Consider the following 26,535-nt stretch of genomic DNA (forward strand, 5'->3'; position numbering starts at 1 on the left):
TACTAAAATAATTTCTGCATTATACTTGCAATATGACATTGAAGCTACAATCATTAACAAGAGGGCTGATGGACATTAGTCTTTATGCCCTTGATCTTTTTTCAGTATTGAACCTGGGTCTGATCAGTGGATAAATAGAGATCTCTCCTAGGGGAGTACTGTCTATATAAACCTGGTTGTATAGAAGAGATATCAGGGACGTGGTGGCTCAGTGGCTAAGATGCTGAGCTTGTCAATCAGAAAGGTCGGCGGTTCAAATCCCTAGCGCCACGTAACGGAGTGAGCTCCCGTTACTTGTCCCAGCTTCTGCCAACCTAGCAATTCAAAAGCAGATAAAAATGCAAGTAGGAAAATAGGAACCACCTTTGGTAGGAAGGTAACAGCGTTCAGTGCACCTTTGGGTGTTTAGTCATGCCGGCCACATGACCACAGAGACGTCTTCAGAGAGCACTGGCTCTTCGATTTGTAATGGAGATGAGCACCCTAGAGTCAGGAACAACTAGTACATAGGTGCAAGGGGAACCTTTACTATAGAAGAGATCTATTCTTAGTCAATGTAGCAGATACTTTGCAGGGATTGTTCCCAGTAGCTCCAGCCATTTATAGTACTGTCAACTTAATTTATGCTAGCATTTTTTTTAAAAAAAGGTTTGCAAATGTTAATTTTTACAAAAATTCTTTCTCCTGATTTGTTTTCCATTTCTCATCTCTCTTTTGAAAAGAAAATCAACAGTACTATACTACTAATGGAGTTATACTCTTAACAGGATCTCATTTGCCTAATGACAAAAAAACTATCTACTCATTATTTCCAAAAAGGATCAGGGATTTATAACCGACACTAGCATTGACAAATTCTGATAATGCGGCACAGAGCAAATACTTAATTGGCAGTCAGTTGGCATCTGAAATAAAAGCCATGCTTTAGGCTTACTGAGAACTAAACAATAAAATATTTTTATGACCATATTAAAGGCTGTCTATAGCAGATAGTTTTGAATTATTGCAAAAATAGGGAATCTAAATTCATGGATTAAGGTGTTTGCTGAAATTGTTCATCCATGATAATATCATATTTTCCATGTTGATATTGTATTATATTCCTTATATATGCAATTTTCTTTCGTATATAAATTAATGGTTTGTGTATTTGATACCCCGTTTCCCTGAAAATAAGACTTCCCCATATAATAAGCCCAATCAGGCTTTTGAGCACATGCACTAAAATAAGCCCTCCCGAAAATATTGGAACAGCAATATTTTTGAGGTAACCACGCTCGCCACCTCCTGCACCTCAAAAATAATAAGACCTCCTTGAAAATAAGGCCAAGTGCTTATTTGAGGGGGGGGGGTCAAAAGAAAATAAGACCCTGTCTTATTTTCGGGGTGACAAGTTATATTTCAGGTTGCATCTCTGTTCAAGTCCCATTCACTTTTAAAGATTCCCAAACACTGACAGAGGTTACAGTAACATCTTTTAGATTCGAAAAAAGTTTATTTTAGATGCATATAGTGGATTGATTATGGCATGGATTACAATTGCACATATATACATATACAAATTTCAAGTGGGTAGTTTTACATTGAACTAGAAAGGCAATGTCATAAAAATGGATTCCTCAAAAAATCTCTTGCCAAGTATGAGAAGAAGTGGATTATATTGGTTTTGAAATCCATTTGGCTGGTGAAGACCGGATGCACTGGACTATGGGGCCAGCATCCCCTGTGAAGCCCTGGCACATGTATCTTGGAAGTAGGATATATGCTGAAGGCTATTCCTCTTTTTGAAAACTCTCAAGCAATGATTGGCAACCATATAAACAACTGTTCCAGAGAGAAAATGCTTTGATTGCTTTATCCTACTTGTGCTTTATTCCAAAATAGACAAATGCGTTACTTTCTGATATTAACTTTCGAAATTCATGTGACAGGTTTATAAATATAAGGCGTAAGTAAATTAAAAAATGTGAGCTTGGATCTAAACCAAAACTCAAAATTTACAATAGTTCCAATGAAACTACTGGGTACGTATATACTCTAAACCTGATTAAATCTGGATCAAAGTCATTGGCCTTTTTTGTAAGATTTTGAAGATGGGTATCATATTTACATCCTGTCAAGATCAAGTGGCATTAAGGTATATTTAATTTAATTTGACCATGAGAAGATCTTCTAGAAGACCTTAGAAACTGTGCCATTTTAAAACAGTATCAATAACAATGGATGCATTTTGTAAACTACATCTCCTTCATTGTAGAAAATGGATGTCATTCCTTGGCAATCAAATTGCTGTCTTGCTTTGCCCATATATACAAGACAATGCCATTGTATATCTGTGTTTTGTAATCCCTTGTTCAAACATACTCGGATCAACAAAAGAGATATTCAGCTAATTATAAATCATAAATTCTTTCTACTTCCTTACAGTTCCAGATTATCAAGAACAGGATATATTTCTCTGGAGGAAAGAAACTGGTTTTGGATTTAGGATTCTTGGTGGAAATGAGCCTGGGGAACCAGTAAGTATCTATGAAATTAGCTTTTTTTATTTTTCATATCTTCTTAATTTCTATGATCATCTCCTCACAATATGACCTTGCTTATCTAATGTATATTGCTAGCATAGCCTTTGATTGTCTCTTGGATATGGCACTTGATTGTGCTAGCCAAAAAACAAATCCAATAGAAAACAAAGTGACCAGCCATGTTCTGAATAGCTATGGTCTTATTTTGGTCCAACTCAAATACAAGTGGTCAGTTTCTATCAGCAACTGGCTTAGCCCTGAAGCAGATGTATAATAGCTACTGAGCTGAAGATCAAACAGATGTTATCAATTCTAGTCTGTTGATTTGAATCTAGCTAAAGGTAAGACTTCTTCTAAGCGTTATATAGTCTCATTTAAGAGAAATCTACAAGAACTAAAAGTGAGTTTGTGGTGAAATTCTGTATTGGATATTATAGGAAACCTCTGTAATATAAAATACCAGTACAGGAATTTTTTGTAATATAACATATCAATGAAAAATGGGGTGTTTTTTTTAATGAAACCACCCAAAATAATTAATCCTGCTTGTTGTTTGAAATAGGAAAGTAGTATTTCCCCCTGCGGAATCAACTGGTTACTACAGTCTGTTTCATTATCCAATACACATTCAATATGTTTTACAGATATTAGATCTAGGTAATCAGATTGGTCCTTTTGGATATTTGAGGTGTGAATCCATTAGGATAAGAGCTCTGATTTGGAGCAGTCAAAGGTGTTTGGGGCCTAAGTAATCGTGATTTGTTTCTTGAGAAAGTGACAGCTATTCTCATGTACATTCCCTTCCTCTTCACAGATTTACATTGGTCATATTGTGCCATTGGGCGCTGCAGATGCTGATGGTCGCCTGAGATCTGGAGATGAATTGATCTGCGTGGATGGAACACCAGTAGTTGGAAAATCACACCAGCTTGTAGTCCAACTTATGCAACAAGCTGCAAAACAAGGCCATGTGAATTTAACTATCAGACGCAAAGTGGTATATACAGGTAGGCTTCAATGTGATTGTGTGGGTGTTTTATTTCTATTCTATACTTGGAAGAATAGTGTATTGTACTTGGAGGAAAAACAAATAATAAGCGGTCTTTGGTGCTCTCTGAGCTCAGTTGTTTTCTTGCAGATGTTTCATTATCCAAACTAGTTAACATCATTGTATAAAAATACAATACTTGGAAGAAAATTTACTGTAGCACCTGTGAAGGTATTGAATGTAACCCAGCAAAATTACCGAAGTGATCAGGATTCATGCTGAATATTCTCCTATAAAAGTTGCTTTGCTAGTTATGACCAAATTCATTTCGTTCAACTATCTGTTTATGGCAGATGCTTCTAAAGTTATACTGATATGAATGATATGATATGACTGATAGTCATACTCCTGCCATTTATTGTCAATTTCTAGCATAAAACTGTGTGTGAGAGGGAGGGAGGGAGAGAGAGAGGGAGAGAGAGAGAGAGAGAGAGAGAGAGAGAGATTAAATTAACCTAAGGAAGATTTTATGGTACCTTATGGTGGAAGGCAAACTATGCAAGAAAATGACATTCAGATATTTAAGAGTTCCAGCCTTCAGTATGGCTCTCTGAAGCATGCTTAGTGGAAGGGCTGAGAATGCCTTTCCTTAACTGAAGCCTGTATTAAGAGTATCTTCTTAGTGATTGTTAGTTTGGATTACTCCTCAAAATATGAAAAACAAACACATAATAAAATGTAGTACAAAGGAGAAAGGATGAATTATTGTATACATTCCAAATAGTAATATAACTTTTTGTCAAACTGTACTAAATTCTATTATAGAAAAAATAATTTGGCACACTAAATCTTTGAATGGCACTCTTAATCTTTGAACAAAAACTGATCATGGGTATTCTTCTCCAGTGTTAGTGTCCCCTGAGATGGGTGCCGCTGTGAATAGAGATGTATGAAACAGAAGCCTCATGTGAACTTTGAAATATAGAAACATGTGTAGATAAAGATTCTCCCTAAAAGTCATCCCAATAGCAGATATCTCCCTCCTCTCAAGATATTTTGTCTTACATCTTCCTTAATTGTTGACCATTACAATCAGTTGATACAAAGCAGAAACCTCATATATCAGCTTCATATTTTGCTGTAATACTCCTAAAAACTTGGCATTGTTGAAAAGCTGTTAATATGGGATTGCATCTTTCTCAAACAGTCCCCAAAGCAGAGAATGAGGTTCCCTCTCCAGCTTCTTCTCATCACAGTAGCAACCAACCAGCTTCTTTGACCGAGGAGAAACGCACTCCGCAGGGAAGTCAAAACTCACTCAACACTGTCAGTTCAGGCAGTGGCAGCACCAGTGGAATTGGTAGTGGTGGGGGCGGAGGCAGTGGCGTGGTCAGCACTGTGGTCCAGCCCTATGATGTAGAAATACGGCGTGGAGAGAATGAAGGTTTTGGATTTGTCATTGTGTCTTCGGTTAGTCGCCCAGAAGCTGGAACAACTTTTGGTAAGTACAGAATATGCTTCTAAAGTTTAGATTTTGGTACGGGGTTTATGTGACTCCTATCAGTATTTTAACTTCAAAAGGACATAGAGATTCCAGTTATGCTTTTGGCTGGAAAGGTTATCCTTAATGCATCTGTAGTGTTTATTGAAGAAGTAAACCTTCACCGATGACCAAAACAAGAGCAAGGGAAAAGACAGCAACCCTAGATTAATAGCAGAACCTAAATTGTTACACTAAAGCAGGGCTGTCAAACTCGTGGCCCATGGGCCAGATGCGTCACAGGCTGGCCACACCCACACCTAATTTAATGAAGTGAAGTGGGGGTGAAGTTGCTATATGTCCCATGACAACGCCCTGACAACACGATTTTGATACCCCTGCACTAGAGTACAATGACAATAGTAATTATAAATACCAAAACAGTAATTAAAATTCACAAATGTGCCCCTTTCTTTTTCGATAATGTGCCTAATTGAAAAGCCAGGCTTTGGGAAATGTTTGCCTCCCAGGTCTTGTTCAAAGCTGAATTACAATTTTTGTTTTGTGTTGACTTTGTTTTCTTTCTAAAAGAGACATTTTGAAATTGGGATTCTAGAAATAATGGCAGCAGGGGGGGGGTGGAAAGACAACAGGGGGTGTAATCCTATGCTTAAAGGAAAAACCCTCCGTAGCATATGGCTTTTCTTAAGATAAACAGATTAAGAATTTTTACGAAGATACTGTAAAGGAAGCATTTGTACTAGCAGTGTGCATTGTATCATTGGTGTAGTCTTCCTTTTGATTCACTTTTTAAAACATGGCACCATTCATGAGGAAAGCCTCTCAGGTAACCTCTTCTTGCCTCTGAGTGTTTTCCCATTTACCTTCTAGGTAAGGCTTGACCTTCCAGGTGATCCTTGCAGATCAAACACCTGCACTTTCAATTCTCCCACAATTGCACTGAATACATTTTAAATTAACTAAAGCCTAAATCAATGGTGAATCACTATTCCATTTATATTTCTCTTGGCACAGGGATGGAACTTGAGAGGCTTAGGTAGTCTAAGACATTCCTGCAGAATAAAAATAAAAAAAAATACGGTGGAAGCTTCTTATCTCTAGAGCTTTTTAATCTGGATTTAACCCTGCACCTAGCTGATATCCAAACCAATCTAAATGTATTAGAAATGGGGTTTTTCATTTCTTGACTCTGAGGCCTGTTTATATATTTATTGCTTAAGCAATAAAAAACAAAAAAGATTTGTCTTCCAATTTTCAACTTTTGGTCCTGTACATACCAGGTGCTCCACTAGTTAACAGAGGAGTTTTCCAACTTCTTTTCCACTGTTGAGGAATTCGTATGGTTCTTGTTTGCATTTATTGTGAAAAACAAAAAAAGCACTTGGAATCAGATAGTTATTTAATCTTAATAAAGCCTAGGTAGACATAATGAATGCCTATTAAAAATCATAATGACTGATAAAATAATGCAGCAAATATAATCCAAAACCACTCAAATCCCACCCACATTCAGTACAAACTCACAAATATAGAAGGCAATTGTAAAATGGTAAAAAATGTATGTTCCAAGCTCAGAGAATTGTATTGCAAGATTGATTGAAAGGATAGAGTGGCCTGTTAAATAAAGGCAATTAAATGTTTACTTTTCAAGTTTGGTTGGAACACCAGTGATTAATGTTCATTTCTAAAAGTTTCTTGAAAGCTAGACATTCAATGCCATGTGAAAGCAAATTTATGTCTTGACTTCAAGTTAATCCCTCCCTTCTCCTCTGCTCCCATATTCTGCATGAAATCCTTGTCCTTGGCTATACAATGCTTACCCTGTATCTGTAAGAGGCTTTATAGTTTTATATAGGTGGTCAACAAAAGTGGGTCAGATTAGATCAAAATGGTCTTTTCTAAAGTCCTGTGGATTAGATTTGTGTGCTCCTAATTTTTTAGAAATGTAATCAAGAAATATTTTTCTTGTATGGTGGTTATATTTATGAATAAACCATGATTACTGCTATCTGTTATGAAAATAATCCATTCTACGAGTTACAATGGATTTCGGATAGTATATCACTGATCATTTAACTCATCCTTCATTGTGATTTTTTTCATTTTATCGCAACATAGACATAGTTCTAAAATTACTAATACAAATACAGTACAAGCATATTATATTTGGAAGGCTTCATAAAATCTCCATTCACACACAAATGAGGCCTCCAGTCCATAGTCACTATGACCCCATGCAAAGTAAGTGAAGTAACTGCTTCAAAACACAATTATGTGGAATGTTCTAAAGAATTGTGGACAGGAAATATTGACGAAGCCAAGTTAGGTAAGGGTACGATCATGTTTGATGTTAATTCACATTGCAATTTCAGAGTTGAATTTTCGTGGAAACAAAATTGGCAAATTGAGATAGAAATGTGAAGCCAAGTCAGAATGCCAGGAAAATAAAATGTCCAAAGAAGAGTGGAGTAAGCAGTAGTAGTAATCGTTTAGATTGATTGTAAAAGATATTAAAATATAAAGAAGAAGTCAATACAGAGTATCAATTTTGAATCAAGCAAAGCCATTAAAAGTTCCTTGTTTAATAGATTTTTTTAAAAATCACTGGTTTTCTATATTATATAAGCAGAAAAAAATGAAGATACAGATATATGGATATAATTATAAGTAATTTCTGTTACTCAGAACTATTGAAAAATAGTTACAGCTTAAACTGAGAAATAGCTTGGTGTAGCTTAACCTAACCACCATTCCAAGTTAGATTATGTAATCCATTAAATTGGTCCATAAAGTAACTCTTTTTTTATTAAAGAGAGAAGATTTTCATTACTTCTAAATGTTGTTTTAAAACAGCAGTAGGGTAGAAAATAATTTTACAATTCACTATACATTATACAATAGGAAAGAGTTCAATCTAGTTTTTCTGAACTATCCAAAATATACACAAATTTAGGGTGGATCAAACCCAATAATGAGAGTTACAGGTATAGATCAAGGCCAACAAGCTTGTTAATCTCCAAGGACTGGTGTAAAATTAGTAAAGGCATGACATATATAAATATAAAATAAAATAAAAATAAAATGAACAATAATTTCCCTTGCTCCTCATCATTACCCACACTGGCTAAAGCCTTTGGTACTAGAAACACTTGGTAGAGTTGATTAGGAAAAAGGTACTATAAACATATTTTCCCTTGTCCCTTACTGTCATCATTTAATTCCCCATCCTTAACATCCATATCTAAAACTATTAGCTATAAAATAGGGGTTGACAACTACCTGTATTTAAATTCTTGAGATATTTGGGGTATCATTAAGATTTCCCACTTATTCTGTTGACAGTTTATATTAAATTGCATTGAAAGTAAGCATTTTTTGAAAGCTCTATATTCCCCCTTGGTCCATCTTTAGTGGCTTTGTTCCTGGCCTCAATTAGTTCCTTGATTCATTGTAGTAGAAACTCCTAATTCCCTACTGCTTTTATCCTTGCTGAAGTTATTTTTTTGTAGAATCTATCCTTCTGAGTTTGAATTAAGAGAAACCCCATTCCTTAGTAGGCAATACAATGATTGTCTTTCAAAACGGAGAAAGAACAAAACATTGGCAGAGATTTTAAGCATCATTGGCTAAGATAAAGAATGAGACAAAGTTGGGTTCAAGGAAAATCAAAAAGGGTTAGGTTGCCATTCAATAATTTCAGACTCGCAAGGAGAATCCTCAGAGATTTTATTCTGAGGTCTGCTGAGCACAGTGGCAACCCATTCAAACATACCCTGCGATGTAACAAGAAGAGCCTTATGTGCAGAAGAGAAGCACTATTAGAAGCATAGGAAGCGCTGATTAGCACATTCTAATATTTGCACTCACAGTCAATTGCCAATGTTTTGAACACTGGCAGCAAAGCTCTCCTTTAATAACGTTTGCTTGATGCATTAATTAATTAACCCTTAACCTTCTCTTTCCCTTTTCAACCCTTTTTCTCCTTTCCCCCTCTCGCCATGTTCCCAACGTATTTAAACAATTTGTTTAAAAAAAAATGCACACGCGCAAAAACAAAAAATCAATTCAAAAGCAGGCAATGCATGTGTGGCCATGCCTCACAAAATAGGTCGGATTATTGAGGGGAGCCCAGCAGACCGGTGCGGGAAGCTGAAAGTCGGGGACCGGATATTGGCCGTTAATGGATGCTCCATCACCAACAAATCACACTCGGACATCGTCAACCTAATTAAAGAAGCAGGAAATATGGTTACTCTGCGCATAATTCCAGGAGATGGTAAAGTATTCATTCTCTCTTTCAAACCCTACCCTCTTTCCTTCACTACAATAGTGCTGTTGAGTTGCTCTGAACTGCATTGCTCTGTTTTGCCTCCTCCTCCTGATTTTGTCTCTCTCTGTGCAAGTAGTCCTTGACTTATGACTGTAATTGAGCCTGGCAATTATAGCCCTAAGTTGTGATTGTTATAATGTGGTTCGTCACATGACCAATCCAATATTAGGACCTTTTTTGTATGGTCATTAAGTGTGTGTTGGTAAGCAAAACCATTTTTTTGCTATGGGCCGGGTTTTTTGCTGCAAAGCAGAAGTAAACATCAGTTTCTGACAAAAATGTGACTACAACACACTACAAGTGGCTGTAAATGTAGGCCAGTTGCCAAGCACACAAAATGCTGCTTTGTAATGGCAGGGAGGGCAGCCACTGTAGCCTTGGAACCTGGTCGTAAGTAGCTTTTGGAGTGTCCGTTGTACCTTCGTTGTAAGTCAAGAACTACCTGTGTGCTGGGGCATGGGGAGAAAACATGCTACTTTTAGGGAGAAAAATTGTTTAGTTTAGTTTATTTTATTGTCATTGTACCCTTTACAACGAAATTAAATGCCATCTTCAATGTAGATGCATATAAATAGATACAGTGTTTGCAAAAAGTATCTGTATACGAGTATTTAAAAAAAATACTTTGCTACTCTGATTTTTCCCCTCGATCGGTGTGAGCATCCACGTATCCTGGGTGTATATTAGTACATTGCATATGCTTCCTAGTTGTGTGATGTGCACGGTAGTATATTGGTTTGCAAGTTAGTCTCTGGATTAGAGTGCTAGATGCAATAGCCTTTCTCAAGGGTTATTTGGGCTTAAACTAAGTTTGGGTTGTGTCTGTTGGCATATATGCCCAAAATATACTAAATTATTACTGTTGTAGTTACTGATACCTCTCACTGTCGTTATCCATGGAGTAAAATATGGGTGCAATTAAGTCACCAACTGTTTATCCTCCGATGGCCCTGCTGAATTTATCTTTTGATGAAGAGGAGGTGGAGGAAACTGGGCCTTAGCCAAACATCTCTATGGAGTGGTATACAAGTCTGAGTGTTATTTGCTATATCTTACTAAAAAGCAGTATGTGAAAACCTCAGTTGATTACAAATCTGATTTTACCATATCAGGGTGGATTTCATTTAAATCAAGTCGATTTAAAATTTAAGTCATGATTTAAATCAATAGTAAAAAGGCTTGATTTAAATCATAATTTTTAAAGAGCAACTGTCATCTCTGTCCCACAGCAGCTCCTCCTCTGATCCGCTGTTGACTCACCAACAGTCCCGTTCACTTTACTGGGACGGCTGGTGATGGGGCGGTGACACAACAAGGTGAGGGACGTGGCAGGCAGCAGGTGAGTGGATGCCCGCTAACAGGCACTGCCATGATGGATCTGAAATGACAGGTGCTCTTTAATATTATATTTATAAGCTGCTTAGAAGGTTTCACTTTCATTTTTACTGCTTGCCCTTCCTCCTCACATTTAGAGCCTGGTGGTACAGATGCATTTCTCTTCAAAGAATCAGACAATTTGTAGTGTAGATTTGCAAAAAAATGGAATAGAGGAATATTCCTGAATTTTTTTTAATGTTTTATCTCATGGTTACTGTGAAATTGTGTGAATGTATCAATGCAGTGCATGTTATCTCAGCTTGCAGGGCTTGGATTCAGTGAATGAGTTTACCAAAAATCTAAATATTCCAGAATATACAGCCTCATGGTACATAACTTAGCTCCATTTCATGCTGAATAAACTAAATTATTAATGTATCTTAAATAGAAGAGTATCTTTAGAGCATTTTATTAAAATAAATTTGATAAAAATTTAAAAAATCCAATTTAATGTTAAAAAGTGGTTAGTTTTTTTTAATCATCATTTTTATCCACCCTGTGAAATAAGAATGGAATATAAGAAGAGTAAATTTATTTATTTATTTATCAAACTTCTTAACCAACCATCTCCCACATGGAATAAATAGTAAAGAATGTGAATTAAGGAAATGAAATGAAAGAGAGAAAAAAAGTATTTTTGTCTTTCTGAAAGTGAGGGGATGACTATAATATGGTTAATAATAATAGTTGAATTAAGGTGTTCCGATCTAGGGTTGTTGAGCTGATGAATACATGAAGGAAAAGGGAGATTGTAGTTGTGCATTAAAGAGCTACTCTCAGACACAAGGAATCAGAACCATAGATTGAGTTGTAACCTATTTCCCCAAAAATAAGACCTCTCTGGATAATAAGCCCAATTGGGCTTTTGCGTGCATGCACTAAAATAAGCCCTCCCCTGAAAATAAGCCCTCCCAAAAATATTGCAATACAGTAGCAGCCATGAGGTGATCACACTCGCTGCCTCCTGCACCTCAAAAGTAATTAAGATCTCCCCAAAAATAAGATCACGTGCTTATTTCAGGGATCAAAAGAAAATAAGCTCCTGTCTTATTTTCAGGGAAACAGTAGCTCAGACATATTTACTGCTCATGCCTATACATGAGAATCAGGTCAACTAACAACCAGCACTAAATTGGTCGTAGATAAGGGGCAACAAAATTCAAAGGGTGGGGCTGGACTTGAATGTCTTGTGGCAACACAAAGGCTGCAAGAATTGATAATGCATTTAACTCTGTCCTCCAATGCTGTCTATTTTCTCCTACGGCTACAATATCTTTCAGAACATATGAATTGATTTCCGATAGTGGCGAATATCTGTAGCTCAGGTGTAGGATGAGGGTGAAGGTTCATTCTCCAAGCTTGTGGGTTAGTTTTTGAACATTCCATTACCAGGCTAGGTAACATCTTCAGCAGAGTTTAGGTGATGTCAGTGTTCTTCTGTTCACTGATGACTCAAACCTGACCCATCAAAGAACCTCACTTGACACACTCACACATGAAGTCCCTATAAACAGAAGGACACTGACATCTCCTAAAATCCGCTGAAGCTTGATAACGAAACAAGTCACTTGTTGAGAGCAGTTACTACAGACAAGAAAGTATAGAAATACAACTAACTGGGATAGTCATAGGCCAAGAATGAATGAGAATGATGACTTTTGGTGAGTATGTGTTTGGTAAAAAAAAAAGATCTGTTCAGCAATATGTTTTGAAAACAACAGATGTTAGAATTAGTACTTTAAAGTTTTACATGGGAATGGTAGCGAAATGTCAAGAATGGTGTTGAAATGAATGCTGTAAATGCACTAAAAATGAAAAAGAAGTCACACGTGCTATGAGAATGTTGAAAAATGGTAATGAGTATAGAGCATGGCTCTATATACTATGAGTATAGAGCAGGGCTGTCAAACTCAAGGCCCGGGGGCCAGATCTGGCCGGCAGGGTGCTTAGATCTGGCCTGTGGGGCCACCGTGGAAACAGTGAAGGACTGGCCCGCAGTGCCACTGCTGACAAAAACAGAGCTTGGGCTTGTGTGTGTCCTCCTAGCCCCCAAAAGCTGGCCAGAGGATCGCATGAGAAGGTGGAGGGTCTTCAGGAAGCCGCCACTGCAGCTCATGCTCACTCCTCACCTGTCCCCCTTCATCGTACCGGGATCCCATTCCCACCCTGCCACCCTCATGTTAGCAAGATTGGTGTCAGCCACAGCCAGGTTGGGCCAGTGTCTCAGAGTGGAGAACAGGTCACGCAACTGGGTCAACAGGGAGCCACAGGAGAACCACATGTGGTTTGGGAGCCACAGATTGTCGACACCTGGACTAAGGATAACTAAAGCTTTGCCTGTGACTATAAGGTATAATTTTATTTATCTAATTTAAATAGCCACTCATTTTATCATCCTTAGTCACTATAAAAGGGAGAGAAGGGGCATTTAACAAATTAAATAAATAAATCTCACAAATAAGTGACTCTGGGGGATATACTACAAAACTAAAATAATAAATATCTAAAATCATTATCATTAACAAATATTAAAGCACCAGAACACTATGAAACAGGTAAAACAAAATTAATAAGACAGAGGAATTTTAATATAAATGGAGCTACCTCACTGTTTCACTCATCCTCTAGGGCAGCGATGGCTAACCTTTTTTGGCTCACATGCCATAAGCGGTGGAGCGCAGGGGGGTCGTGTGCAGGTGTGCCACACCCATAATGCAATGTGCGACATCCCCCCAGCACGCATGTGTGCATGACAAGCATGAACCCCCATTACATGCTTTTTTCGCCCTCCCCAGGCTCCAGAGACTTTATAGGAACCTGGGGAGGGCGAAAACAGCCTTCCCCGCCCTCCCCCAGAGGCCTTCCGGAGGCTTCAGGAGCTTCCCTGAAGCATCCAGAGGGCAAAAAATGACCCTATGATCAAACAGGAAGTCACTTCTGGTTTGCTCGTAGGGCTGATTTAAGCCCTCCAGGGCCCTTAGGAAGCTTTCCTGAAGGCTCCGGAGGACTCCAGGGCCTTCAGGGAAGCCTCCAGAAGACGCATGAAGGCTCTGGAGGGCTTAAACCGCCCCTGCGAGCAAACCGGAAGTCCGCTCTTGAACTTGCGGTTTGCCCATAGGGCCCGTTTCTTTTCGCTCCGCCGGCTTCAGGAAAGCTCCTGAAATTTCCTGAGGGCCTCTGGGGGGGCGGGGGGCTGTTTTTGCGCTCCCCAGGCTCCCCAGGCTCCTATAAAGCCTCTGGAGCCTGGGGAGGGCAAACAATGGCTTTAAAAAGGGGGGAACTCAGTTTGCCAGCGCACGCATGTTTGTTGGCGAGCTGACAAATGGCTCTGTGTGCCACCTGTAGACACATGCCATAAGTTCGCCATCCTAGTTCTAGGGTCTCCAGGGCTCGGGGAGGGGATTATGAAAAACTAGACAAGTAGATGAATTTGCATAACTTCAAATAATGTCTGTGAAGATTCTTGGTCAAGTACTAGGTTATAGTTGTCTCAAAGGTACTTTTTCAAAAGGCAGTTGGATGGTTTTTCTGAGGAAGAAGCAGCCATTTTGCTTCTCATCCAAGAGACTTCATCATTTGTGATGGTGGGTGGATACCTATCTTTCACAACTGATGAATCTTCTTCGATGAAAAGCAAAACATGTTCTTCTTCCTCAAAATAAAATGTCCAATTGCCTTTTGAAAAAGCATATTTGAGACAACTTCAAATAATGTTTAATAAAAATGAAAAATGGAATAATCATTATATAAATAATGATAGACAGCATAGTCCGCATGTGTCAAACTCGAGGCGTCACGTTGCAGTCACGTGATGTTTCACAACATTTTTCCCCTTCGCAGATCTGGGGTGGGCGCAGCCCACACGTGACACATCCGGCCCATGGGCCGCCAGTTTGACACCCCTGATGTAGTCTATTCCAAGAAGGGAATGCTTATTAAAAAAAAGCAAAATTGGCGCTATATAGGAACAGGATTTGGTTCACTTTGTTGTATGGAAGAGTGGAATATGTCAGCAGAATCCCAAAGCTATTTGAACTGCTGTGGAAATGGGATACTAAGAATTGTGCATGCTCCAATGAAAAGAGTCAAAAATGAATGTGGCTTGCATAGAAAAATGAATAATAAAAAAGACATATAACTGAAGTTGCAAAATTATATGAAGAAAAAGTAAATGGGCTGTGTGAAAGAGGAAGACCAAGAAAGCTGGGGTGTCACACAAAAGATATTTAAAGAGCAAAAGTCAGCACAGAAAGCTGTGTTTAGATACAATGGAAACAAGGATGGTTTGTAAAAAGAGAAATTGAAAGAGAAGTACAATAAATTGAATACAATCTTGATGTACACTAGTTTCAGCTATTTTTTCTTTTTAAAATTTACCCTTTATTTTCCTTTGCTTAGTAATTCTTCCTACGTTTTTGCTATCCACATCTGGTTTCTTTCCCTAAAAGGCAGCTGATTGACAGACATCCATCTTAGTATCCATTCTCTACTATTTTATCTGTTCCTTATTTAATATATGTTGTCAAGTATCAACAAGTTATGGCGATGTCCTCAGTATTTCCCTGACTCACTTTATATGACGACAACAAAGAAAAAAATTATCAAAAAAATTGAGCATTTCACGTCTTGTACTTTTTTGATGTGTGAGCTTCAGAGGCCCAGTGCCATGCCACTCACTCCTGATCAATGCTTCATCTCTTTACTCTTTGGCTACATATGTTCAGTAAACCTCTTTCTCTGCTTTGCCTTCTTTTTCTTGCTCCTGGTTAGGCCTACTCTCCCTTATGTTACACCTTCAAAAACAAAAAACAGCACATCACACAAAGCAGCTTCTGGTGCTAAAAGATGTCCCTGTGAAGGTAACACACTCCTGTGTTAAACATGATTGGAAATAACTCTCATTTCAGCATCTCTGTTTCTATATTTCTGGGGGGGGGGGTGTTATGAACCAATTGCTAAACCATTGGTTCTTTCTATAAGAGGGGAATTGGGAACTGAACTCGAGTTTTGTAACATTATTGATATCCTTGGCGTCTTTAAGTACCATCAAAAAATCTACTTTTATTTTTTTCTTTATTTATATTCTATGTTTCTAGACCAGTGTTGGCAAACCTTTTCGGCACTGAGTGCTGAAACAGGAGTGCGCACGGGGCAGCACCAGAAACCAGAAGAGCAGCTCCCCAGCACGCACGCATAGGAGCTCCAAAAACCGGAAGAGCAGCTCCCCAGCGTGCATGCGTACGCTGAGAAGCTGAACTTCCGATTTCCAGTGCACGCATGCATGGCAGTCACCTAGTCTTTCTGTTTTTGGCGTGCTTGCATATGCAAAGGCCAGCAGGCGGGCACACATATGTGTAACAGAAACTGGAAGCTCAGCTTCTCTGCAAGTGCGCCAGAGAGCTGCTCTTCCGGTTTTCGGTACTCCCACGCACGAAGACCAACTGGTCTTCGCACACGCATGCACACCAGAAATTGGAAGACCAGGTGACCACCGCGCATGTGCACACCAGAACCCAGAAGAGCAACGGGTGATGGCTGGCATGCCTGGAGAGTTGACTCTTTGTGCCCCTTCCAGCATGCGTGCCATAGGTTCGCCATCACATTTCTAGACCCTCCATCTCCCTCAAGCAGGGGGTTTGGATGGTGTATGTACTTCCAGTATGTTTATGAGTTTGCTTTTGTATTAAGTATGAGTTGTCTGTGCAGGGGGAGATAATTGGTTCTTCTCCTTTTGCTTTTTTCTCGGTATAATCTGGATGTTTGCAATCTGCAAACAAAGGTCATTGATAAACACATTGCCTTATACTAAGCCTGTTGTTTTTCTGTTCAGATTGAGGGAGACTTAAAGGGTTGTTCTTTAGCTTTAGTAACAGTGCTTTTAAAAATTATTATCATTTTAAACAGTGCTCATCTTCTAGCTTTTGGAAAATGTTTCCTGATTGAGGACATGCCTCCCAAACCAGAATATGAACCAGAAGTATTATCGGATGTTATATTTGTAGGCTAGTCTTTTCATTCTGCAATCTGACATGTGCAACTTTAGTAGATACATTATCTGGTTTTCTACTGCTATGACATTTTAAAATCTAATACATTAAATATTAAATTAAGTTGTCATTGTTAGTCACCCAGAGTTCTTTCGAGGAAAGACATTAATACTTACTAGATGTGCTTTTATTTGGGAAATAAATAATTAAAGGTATTGATGAAATGCAGTGCATTTGATCATTGAGCCATACTGTATGTATATATCAATGCTTAACAAGTTGAATTTACACTTTTTGCCCGCCAAGTGAAGAATGCCTCTAAGACTGTATTCCTCTTTAGCATCATATTTATTTTGGCTATGTTGATTAGCTTATGTTGTCATAAGCACTTCTATTTTTCTGTTGCGCATCTTTTTATCAGTTTGCAACCTCTTTGATTACTCTTCATGCTTTTACGGTAGAACTGAAAATGCCCTTGGAAAGAAACCCTCTGGGTATCTTTGGGAAATTTAATTAAAGTTTGGAAAAACTGTATGTTCACAGGAAAGATAGTTGTAGAGTGAAATTGAGGGTATTCATGCATTCCATCAACCATTTTACAATTGAGGACAAAACCAGGAATCCTACAATCTATGTACATACACTTCAAATTTTCTTCTTTGGGAAAAAAAAAGTGATCCCCCCCCCCAATCAAATTGAACAAAAATGTTTTAAAATAATACAGAAAACATGTTGATCACACTATTTCTTGTTAACTAGTTATACTGCAGAAGGAATATCTCAACAAAAACAGGATTTGAATGTCATGCCAGTAATCTCAATTATACTGAAGTTCTTTATGGAAATTGATGGCTGATTTTATAGTCATGAAAAGTCTTAGGGATCATTTTCTTGCAAATATGTTATTTCATTAGATTCAGATATTCTAAATTTCATTCTCTGTGCAATTCAATGTATTTATACTCTTCTCTTATACATCTTCTATCCTACTGCAAATCCATCCATAAAGAAATCAGTGAACTGTTTTATGTTAATTCTTGTCTAAACATTGCTCCTTTCATTCAGGGTTACATATGACAGTTCAATCTAGAATGGTCATCAGTATGAGTTGTCTATTATGGGTAAAATAATCCAGTTTTTGAAGGCTCATACAAAATAGTTCTCCTGCCTTTTTATGTATATACAGTCTTGCCAGGTATATTTAGTAGACATTTGCAGACACAACCTTTTTTTACTTGACTTTGAGTAATCACAGAGTTGGCAGTTAGGAGTTTATACTTCTAAAGAAATCGGGAAAAATCCTTTTCCTTTTCAAGTAATTTTATTACACTTATGCAAGATTTGATAAAGCATTGTAAAAATAGAGCAATGTGACACATAACACTATTTAGTAGCCCTATGCAAGGTGACCTAGATTCATTTAGACAAAAGATTCCTTATTAAAGGGGCAATATGATTATTTTCATCAAAGTGAATATTTATTTCACTGAAGCATTTTACAGGGCCTCATATCTTCTCGCTGTCTCTCGCCTGTCACTTCCCAAAGCCAGAAGTTTCTGTACAGACACTGCATTTGGGCAGAAGGTTCTTTGAACCATAGCCTGATCATGATTGAGATGGATGTTCTCCAGCATGGCTCACCAAAGCTTGGAGTAAGACATGCCAGGGAAGGAAGACAGCACATCCTTCATAGCACTCACAAAAGCTGACGTGTGTCTTCTTCGGCAGCATTTCCAAAACTTTTGGCAAGCAGGTTGAATTCATCTTCATGGTACTGACTGAAAGCTTTCCAAGCAGACTGAAGTAAAGCAACATGAAGCACCTCCAAAGAATTTTGCTATACAAATATGAAAGACCAGATATAGCAATTTACATTCCACATACAACTTTGTAAAACATTGTAAAAAATTCTAACTTGTTGCTCCATCTTTAAAACTTTTATTTGTTTTCTATATTTTAAAAGTATAGTTGTGTTTTGCCGAAGCCCTCAACTCTTCAGAATTTTTTTTTTAAGGGTACACTTTATTTGAGAGAAATTTAAGGCTAATAAGCGTTCACTCGTAGAAAGAAAAGATGCTAAACAAACATTCTTAAGATAATTTAGAACAAGAGTAAAAGTTCGCATTTTCCTACAATACCTTTATGTAGTTCAAACTTCTTTGTGGTTTAAATGCCAGGTTAAATTGCAGGCAGGAACCAAAATGCACTTTGCCTAAAATATGTATCTGTATTTTCGATTTGAACTGTACAATTGAATCAGCAATTACGCAGTTGAATCAGTTTAGGGTAGGAATAGTTAGTCTGGTGCTCTTCTGATAGTTTTGGACTAATTTCCTTCAGATAATACCCAAAATTAATAATGACAAGAAATTATAGGAATTTCTAACCTATCTGAAGGATACTACTTTGCTTACCATTGAGTTAGAGACTGGGTATGATTCTCTGTCAAAGATCTGTTCACGGAATCTGTTTTTACCCAAACATTCAGTATGGAATGAGCATTAAGTTTGTGACTAGGATTGGCTAATAATCATTCATTTATTTACTTACTTATTTTGCACATTATTCACCCAATTACTGATAATTACTGTGACACTGCAAGTGTTTGTCTGTTGTGTTGGATTATTAACAGACTTGAGCATGAAATAATAAACATTTTTTTTTGTTTAGGAATACTGAATAATACTGACTAATACTGAATTTTCTGTTTTATTTATTTCTCTATTTTCATTGCCCTTTCTTTGATTTAATCAGGTTGGTCACTGTGACCTATGCGATTTTATCAAAATCAATACAATATCTGACAAGGGCAGCTGAAAAAACATTATAGATCACTGTAAGCTCTTGGACTAAATGATAGCATTGGCAAATGAATCCAAGGTTATGAGGGATAAAGGGAAAAAAAACTTGGGAAATTGTGTTAGAATCTTAGGAAGCAAAGGGATATTAAACTGTACTGAAATCATTTCATGAAAATAAGAGGACTTAAACAATAGGGTAAAATTAAAAGTAGGGAGAAAACAGCTACACAGTCTGTAGCCTTGATTTGATATTCCATGCCATTGTTCACAGCTACTGTGAGAGAACAGATTTTTAGATTTTAGATTTTTTTTAGATTTTATTAATATTTGTAGGCCGCCCTTTTCCCTGAGGGGACTCAGGGCGGCTCACATAAAATCGGGGAAGGGGAATACAGACATTAAGATAAGACATATAATAAAATAGTAAACAACATACATTCATCATTCGGGAGGGGAACTATCCTTGTCCCCAGGCCTGACGGGCGAGCCAGTTCTTCAAGGCTGTGCGGAAGGCCTGGACGGTGGCGAGGGTGCGAATCTCTACGGGGAGCTCGTTCCAAAGGGTCGGGGCTACTACTGAGAAGGCCCTCCTCCTTGTAGTTGCCAGCCGACACTGGCTGGCCGATGGTATACGGAGGAGGCCTAATCTATGTGATCTTATTGGTCGCAGGGATGTAATTGGCAGAAGGCGGTCTCTCAAGTATCCAGATCCACTGCCATGTAGGGCTTTATGGGTGACTAATAGCACCTTGAAGCGCATCCGGAGATCGACAGGTAGCCAGCGTAGCTCGCGGAGGATAGGTGTTATGCGGGTGAACCGAGGTGCACCCACAATCACTCGCGCGGCCGCATTCTGTACTAGCTGAAGTCGCCGGATGCTCTTCAAGGGCAGCCCCATGTAGAGCACGTTGCAGTATTCCAGCCTAGAGGTCACAAGGGCCCGGGTGACTGTTGTGAGAGCCTCCCGATTCAGGTAGGGTCGCAACTGGCGCACCAGGCGAACCTGGGCGAATGCCCCCCTGGTCACAGCCATTAAATGGTGGTCAAACGATAGCTGTGAGTCCAGGAGGACTCCCAAGTTGCGAACCCTCTCTGAGGGGTGTAGAATTTGACCCCCCAGCCTGAGTGATGGAATATTGGTCGAATCTCTGGGAGGGAAACACAACAGCCACTCGGTCTTTTCTGGGTTGAGCACGAGCTTGTTAACCCTCATCCAGTCCATAACAGCTTCAAGGCCGCGGTTCATCACGTCTGCCGCTTCATTGAGTTGGCACGGGGCGGACAGATACAGTTGAGTATCGTCCGCATATTGATGGTATCTAATCCCGTGCCTGCGAATGATCTCACCCAGCGGTTTCATGTAGATGTTGAATAGTAGGGGGGATAAGACCGAGCCCTGAGGCACCCCATAAGTTAGGGGCCTAGGGGACGATCTCTGCCCCCCCACTAACACCGACTGCGACCTGTCCGAGAGGTAGGAGGAGAACCACCGCAACACGGCGCCTCCCACTCCCACCTCCTGCAGTCGTCGCAGAAGGATACCATGGTCGATGGTATCGAAAGCCGCTGAGAGGTCGAGGAGAACCAGGATGGAGGAATGTCCTCCATCTCTGGCCCTCCAGAGATCATCGGTCAATGCGACCAAAGCGGTTTCTGTGCTGTAACCGGGTCTGAAGCCTGACTGGAAGGGGTCTAGATAGTTTGCTTCCTCCAAGGACCGCTGGAGCTGGAAGGCCACCACCTTCTCAACAACCTTCCCCAGAAAGGGGAGGTTGGAGACTGGACGATAATTATTAAGGATAGCTGGATCCAAAGATGGCTTCTTCAGGAGGGGTCTCACCACCGCCGCTTTCAGTGCGGCGGGGAAGTTCCCCTCCCGAAGTGAGGCGGTGACAACCGCCTGGATCCAGCCTCGTGTCACCTCACTGCAGTTAGTAACTAACCATGAGGGACACGGATCCAGTACACAGGTGGAGGTACTTACAGCCCTCATGGCCTTGTCCACATCCCCGGGGGTAACGTCTTGAAACTCAACCCAGAGTTGTTCAAATTGATCCTCCTGTGCCTCGGCTGGAGCTGCAGGGGTGGAGTCCAAGTCCGACCGAAACCGAGCAATTTTGTCCGCTAAGAATTGGGCATACTCTTCGGCTCTGCCCTGCAAGGGTTCCCCCGCTTCCCTTTTGTTCAGTAGGGAGCGGGTTATCCTAAACAGGGCGGCCGGGCGGGACTCAGCGGACGCAACCAAGGTGGCTATATGGGATCTTTTTGCAGCCCTAAGTGCCCTGGTGTATTCCTTGGTGCAGGTGGTTACCATTGCTCGGTTCGCTTCGGACTTATCGGACCTCCAACGGTGCTCTAGGCATCTCCTCCGGCGCTTCATCTCCCGGAGTTCCTCGGTGAACCAAGGAGGTCTCCAGGATCCGCCGCCTCGGAGGGGCCGCAGTGGCGCAATCCGGTCGAGGGTCTCCGATGCTGCCGAGTGCCACGCAGCAACCAGAGTCTCCACCGGACTGTGGGCGAAAGTGTCAGGAATAACCCCAAGCTCTGTCTGGAACCTTGACGGTTCCATAAGACGCCTGGGGCGGAACCACCTGGTCGGTTCCTCCTCCATACAGTGGGGGTTTGGTCTCCGAAAGTCGAGCCTCAGTAGGCAGTGGTCTGACCACGACAGGGGTATGATGTCGTTCCCCCTCAGACCAAGATCACAAATCCACTGCTCCGAGAGAAATACAAGGTCAAGCATGTGTCCCGCCGAATGGGTTGGGCCTCGAATTACTTGGGTCAAGCCCATGGCTGTCATGGAAGCCATGAACTCCTGCGCCCCCTCCGAGTTTTCACCGAGCGACGGCAAATTAAAGTCCCCCAGGACCATCAACCTAGGGAACTCAACTGCCAGCTCGGCTACCGACTCGAGGAGCGAGGGGAGGGCTGCTGCAACGCTGTTGGGAGGCAGGTACGTTAACAGCAGACCCACTTGACCCTTGAGGTCCAACTTTAACAGCAAAGACTCACACCCGACAATCTCCGGAGCAGGGACCCTACGAGGAACTAACGACTCTCGGATAACAGCGGCCACACCCCCACCCCTTCCCTGGGCTCTCGGCTGATGTAGCACCTGAAATCCTTCTGGGCACAGTTCTACAAGGGGGACTCCTCCCTCTGGGCCCAGCCAGGTTTCAGTAATACATGCCAGGTCTGCCCTCTCGTCTAAAATTAAGTCCCGGACGAGAGGAGCTTTATGTACAACAGACCTGGCATTTAGCGACAACAGCCTGAGACCAGGGTCCTGACTGCTTACGCCATCTGGTCTCGGAGTGGGACTCCTAGGGCCAGAAGGAGGGATCTCTGTAATGTAGCGAACCCTCCTTCCCCGGTAATGGCCTGCCCTAAAGTCCCCGCCGTATCTGCCTCTCCCTGTTACGACCGTAATACCCCGACCCTCTCCCGTGTCTCTAGTCCCCTCAACCACCCCCGTGGCCCCCGCATCTCCCGGCAGGTCCTCCGAATCATGCGTACTCATACACTCTTCCAAGCAGTCCCCACGTGAAAGTTAAAAAAACACAAAATTTTACAACAATATGGTTATAAAAGTGGGCCATTCATTCATCTCACACATATCTCATACATATCCCATACAAAGAAAGAAGAGAAAGATGAAAGAAAAGGGAGAAATTAAAAATTGCGCAATTGATTAATTTAAAGTGCGAGTTCAGGTGGTAAAAAGTCGGCTCTCAATGTTCAGAGTTGAAATGGCTGAGGACCAGTTATAGTTCAAGCAAAACATATGGGGGAGTGTCTTATAGCCCCTCTCTTTTTCTATAACTTTGTTAGTCAGAAGGTCCTGTGGGGGTTCAAAACAAACCCGCGGTGCAATCATCATCTGTCCACCCGCAGTACAAATCCAAAGTTTTTCTTCTGGAAATAGGGCCACTCCAAGAGATTCCCAGTGGCACACCATTAAAAATAAATGGTAAGAGATGAAACAGGCGTTGTACTTGCCTAGAGACCCCTAGAGAAATTGTTCTTGTGATTTTCATAATTGCACTGTGGTTTTTTTCTTTGTTCCTTTCCCTCCTAGTAAAGATTTGTAGGCAGTGTGTTCATAGGTGTGTTGTTAAATAAATACGTCTGTACAGTAGTATGTTTTCTGTTATTGGATTTCCGAAATCTGAGCTAGATCTGAGCAAATCCCTCATGAATAGTGTTGAGAAATGTATTTGATAACTTCAAAAAGGTTACCTCAGCCAACAAGAAGCTGTGCGCCTATCCTAATTACAGGAATGATCTGATATGCTAAAAGCATTGTTTTATTTTGCAGAATCTTCCAACGCAACGTTATTGACCAATGCAGAAAAAATTGCTACGATTACAACTACACATAATCCTCAACAAATGCCACAGGAGAACAGGTTAGTTTAATGCCCCCCTCCCTTAGAGTGACTGGGCTGTCATGTCCATTCAATATTTCCCAGTATCTTCACTCCCATAAATCTGATCTTTTTTTCCCTCCTTCTTTCTGTTATTATTTTGAACAGAAACAATGCAAAAACAAAACAGGAATCCCAGTTTGATTTCAAAGCACCAACAGCCTCCCAGGTAAGGCTATTTGCTGCCCATAGTTTTAGCTTATTAACTGCAGTTTGCAAGTGTACAGTGTTCTTCCCCTTTCTGTATAAACTATATTTATGTATGTATTTCCCACCGAATGTTCAGTGTATCTGCATTGAGTGCTTTCTCAGTTTGTCTCTTGCATGTATATACATATGTGCTGCTGTGAGCCGCCCAAAGTTGTGCTCTAAATTGGATGACCTTGCTAATCTTTTAAATAAACAATGAAATAAATACAGTAAAATACAGAGCAAATACGCTTTGCTGACAATGGCAACAATAGTGTAGTTTCTGTACATGGATACATACCAATTATTCTACCAGGATACCTTCCGAACAATTATACCAAAACTTCTGAAAGAAGCAGCTGCATCAGGACTTCTAAGTAGTCTTATCACAGATTTGAATGACTTAATTAGTGAGCTTTTGGAGAACGCCAAGGCAAACTATGCCACAGGATTTCTTTCTTAAAAATGGGGGAGCTATCTTGCTTTTGATATAAGAATTGAATTTAATTTTTAAGGAATAAATCAAAGGTTGCGGTTTGAAAATAAGTAATTTGATGCTGGGGCATTTTCAATTTTTTATGTCCTGTGTTCATTTTTAATGTGATGTACCAACCAGCCTGATCATTTGGACCAATGCTCTTCTGCTCTTTGCATGTAAGTAATTTAAATCTTTTTGATGGTAAGGTTGCAAATTGTATTTTATTACTTTCTTTCAGCCAGAACAAGATTTTTACACTGTGGAACTTGAAAGAGGAGCTAAAGGGTTTGGCTTCAGTCTGCGAGGTGGCCGAGAATATAACATGGATCTCTATGTCTTGCGGTTAGCAGAAGATGGACCTGCTGAGAGATGTGGAAAAATGAGGGTATGCTACTAGTTCACACAAGCTACCATTTCTCCTTTGCCTTATTTGCAGACCTACCTTTCTACTCAGTTTCCTCCTTTTTTTCTGTTTGGTTGCAAAATATAGATGACCTTATTCAAGCCATTAGACAAAACTCGTCAGCAAATGATTTTTTTTCTTTTGTTATGTCTGAAAGTGAAAAAGCCTTTTAGCCCATATAAATAATGTGCTTAGATTATTGATTTTCCTCTATTCAATGCGAATATCTCACTGCTTCAGATGCCATTCACGAAATTGCTCGAATGAGGGTGTTTGCTTGTTTTAGAACTGCTACCTTTTTAAACACGGCCTCATAATTCCATCTGTAGAATTTCAGTAAGAAATCCTTAGGACTTACAGACTTAAACCTGCAACATTTTCTGGACCAAAGACCACCATGCTTTATCTTTGAGTGACATGCCATACATGAATACCTTCAAATAATAGGAAGGGTCCCTGTAAAAACATGCCTTTATTTCATGTATGCATACATTCAATTAAAATTATTCCCCAGTATAAACTATTTAGAGATTTCCCCATCCTGTCATTTTGAAAAAAACACATTTCAAAATCTATAGAAACTGTCCCTATGTCTTTGCAGAATTAATTGATTCTGTAGGCCGATGATGGCGAACCTATAGCACGCGTACCACAGGTGGCATGCAGAGCCCTCTCTGCAGATGCATGAGCCGTCGCCCAGCTCAGCTCCACCATGCATGCTCGTGCGCACTTCCCACTGGCTAGCTGATTTTTGTGCGGGGGAACACGGGAGCAGCGCCCCCCAAGCTTCGGTTTTGGTGCCAGGAGGCTTCAGAGTGGGCCTCCAAAGCCCGGGGGAGGCCTCCTGGAGGCTCAAGGAAAGCCTCTGTAGCCTGGGGAGGGTGAAAACACATACACCCCACTTTGGTGCAGGAGGCTGAGTAGACCGTGCGGCAGGGGTGTGCACACATGCTCAGGGGGACAGGCGCACTGCATTGTGGGTGTGGGCACGCACATGCACGCAAAAGCATAAGCACACAATTTTGGCACGCAAGGAGAAAAAGGTTAGCCATCACTGCTGTAGGCCATCAACGTATGCATTGATCTATAGGGCATAGCAGAGAAGGATACATACGTGCTCATGTTTTTTGTTCTCTGTTTCTCTGTTGTTGTTGTTGATGATGTTGTTAGTAGTTTCTTTTTTTTCTTTTTTAACCTATGTATTTTTTAAAGCATTAGGCTGGATTGTTCAACTTCGAACTGAACCTGGCAGCAGGCATCTTTCTGCTCCTCAGTTACCACACAGAGGGAGAAGGTGGGGGGAGGATAATTTAATTTGCTTGTTTTAAAAAAAAAAAAGAATAAAAAGCACTTTTATTCCATACCACTGTCTTATTAGAAGTAGCACATTTACAACAAAATCTCTATTAGGATTCTGTAAGCAAAATTGGTTATCCTGCCATCCTCACATTGGTGTTTAGATACATGGATACTTTCAAACTATCATTATCCATATATATCTTTTCAGATTTTTTTAAAATCATGTTTGT

The 26,535-nt window shown here is 40.2% G+C and overlaps 1 protein-coding gene across 20 annotated transcripts in view; it reads left to right on the plus strand.

Moving 5' to 3' along the window:
- MAGI1 (membrane associated guanylate kinase, WW and PDZ domain containing 1) overlaps positions 1-26,535 on the plus strand; it is a 508,140-nt gene that overhangs the window by 474,539 nt on the left and 7,066 nt on the right. For 8 of the 20 annotated variants that reach the window (XM_032211704.1, XM_032211705.1, XM_032211709.1 and 5 more), the window contains 7 exons: positions 2,428-2,519; positions 3,340-3,532; positions 4,721-5,014; positions 9,087-9,290; positions 23,828-23,918; positions 24,045-24,105; positions 24,842-24,988. In XM_032211704.1, coding sequence (XP_032067595.1) covers positions 2,428-2,519; positions 3,340-3,532; positions 4,721-5,014; positions 9,087-9,290; positions 23,828-23,918; positions 24,045-24,105; positions 24,842-24,988 — 1,082 coding nt within the window. The remainder of the gene's footprint in view (positions 1-2,427; positions 2,520-3,339; positions 3,533-4,720; positions 5,015-9,086; positions 9,291-23,827; positions 23,919-24,044; positions 24,106-24,841; positions 24,989-26,535) is intronic. The other 12 variants (XM_032211706.1, XM_032211717.1, XM_032211712.1 and 9 more) reach the window with 3 other exon arrangements.

This window comes from Thamnophis elegans, chromosome 2 (genome assembly GCF_009769535.1).
Source record: "Thamnophis elegans isolate rThaEle1 chromosome 2, rThaEle1.pri, whole genome shotgun sequence".
NCBI lineage: Eukaryota > Metazoa > Chordata > Lepidosauria > Squamata > Colubridae > Thamnophis > Thamnophis elegans.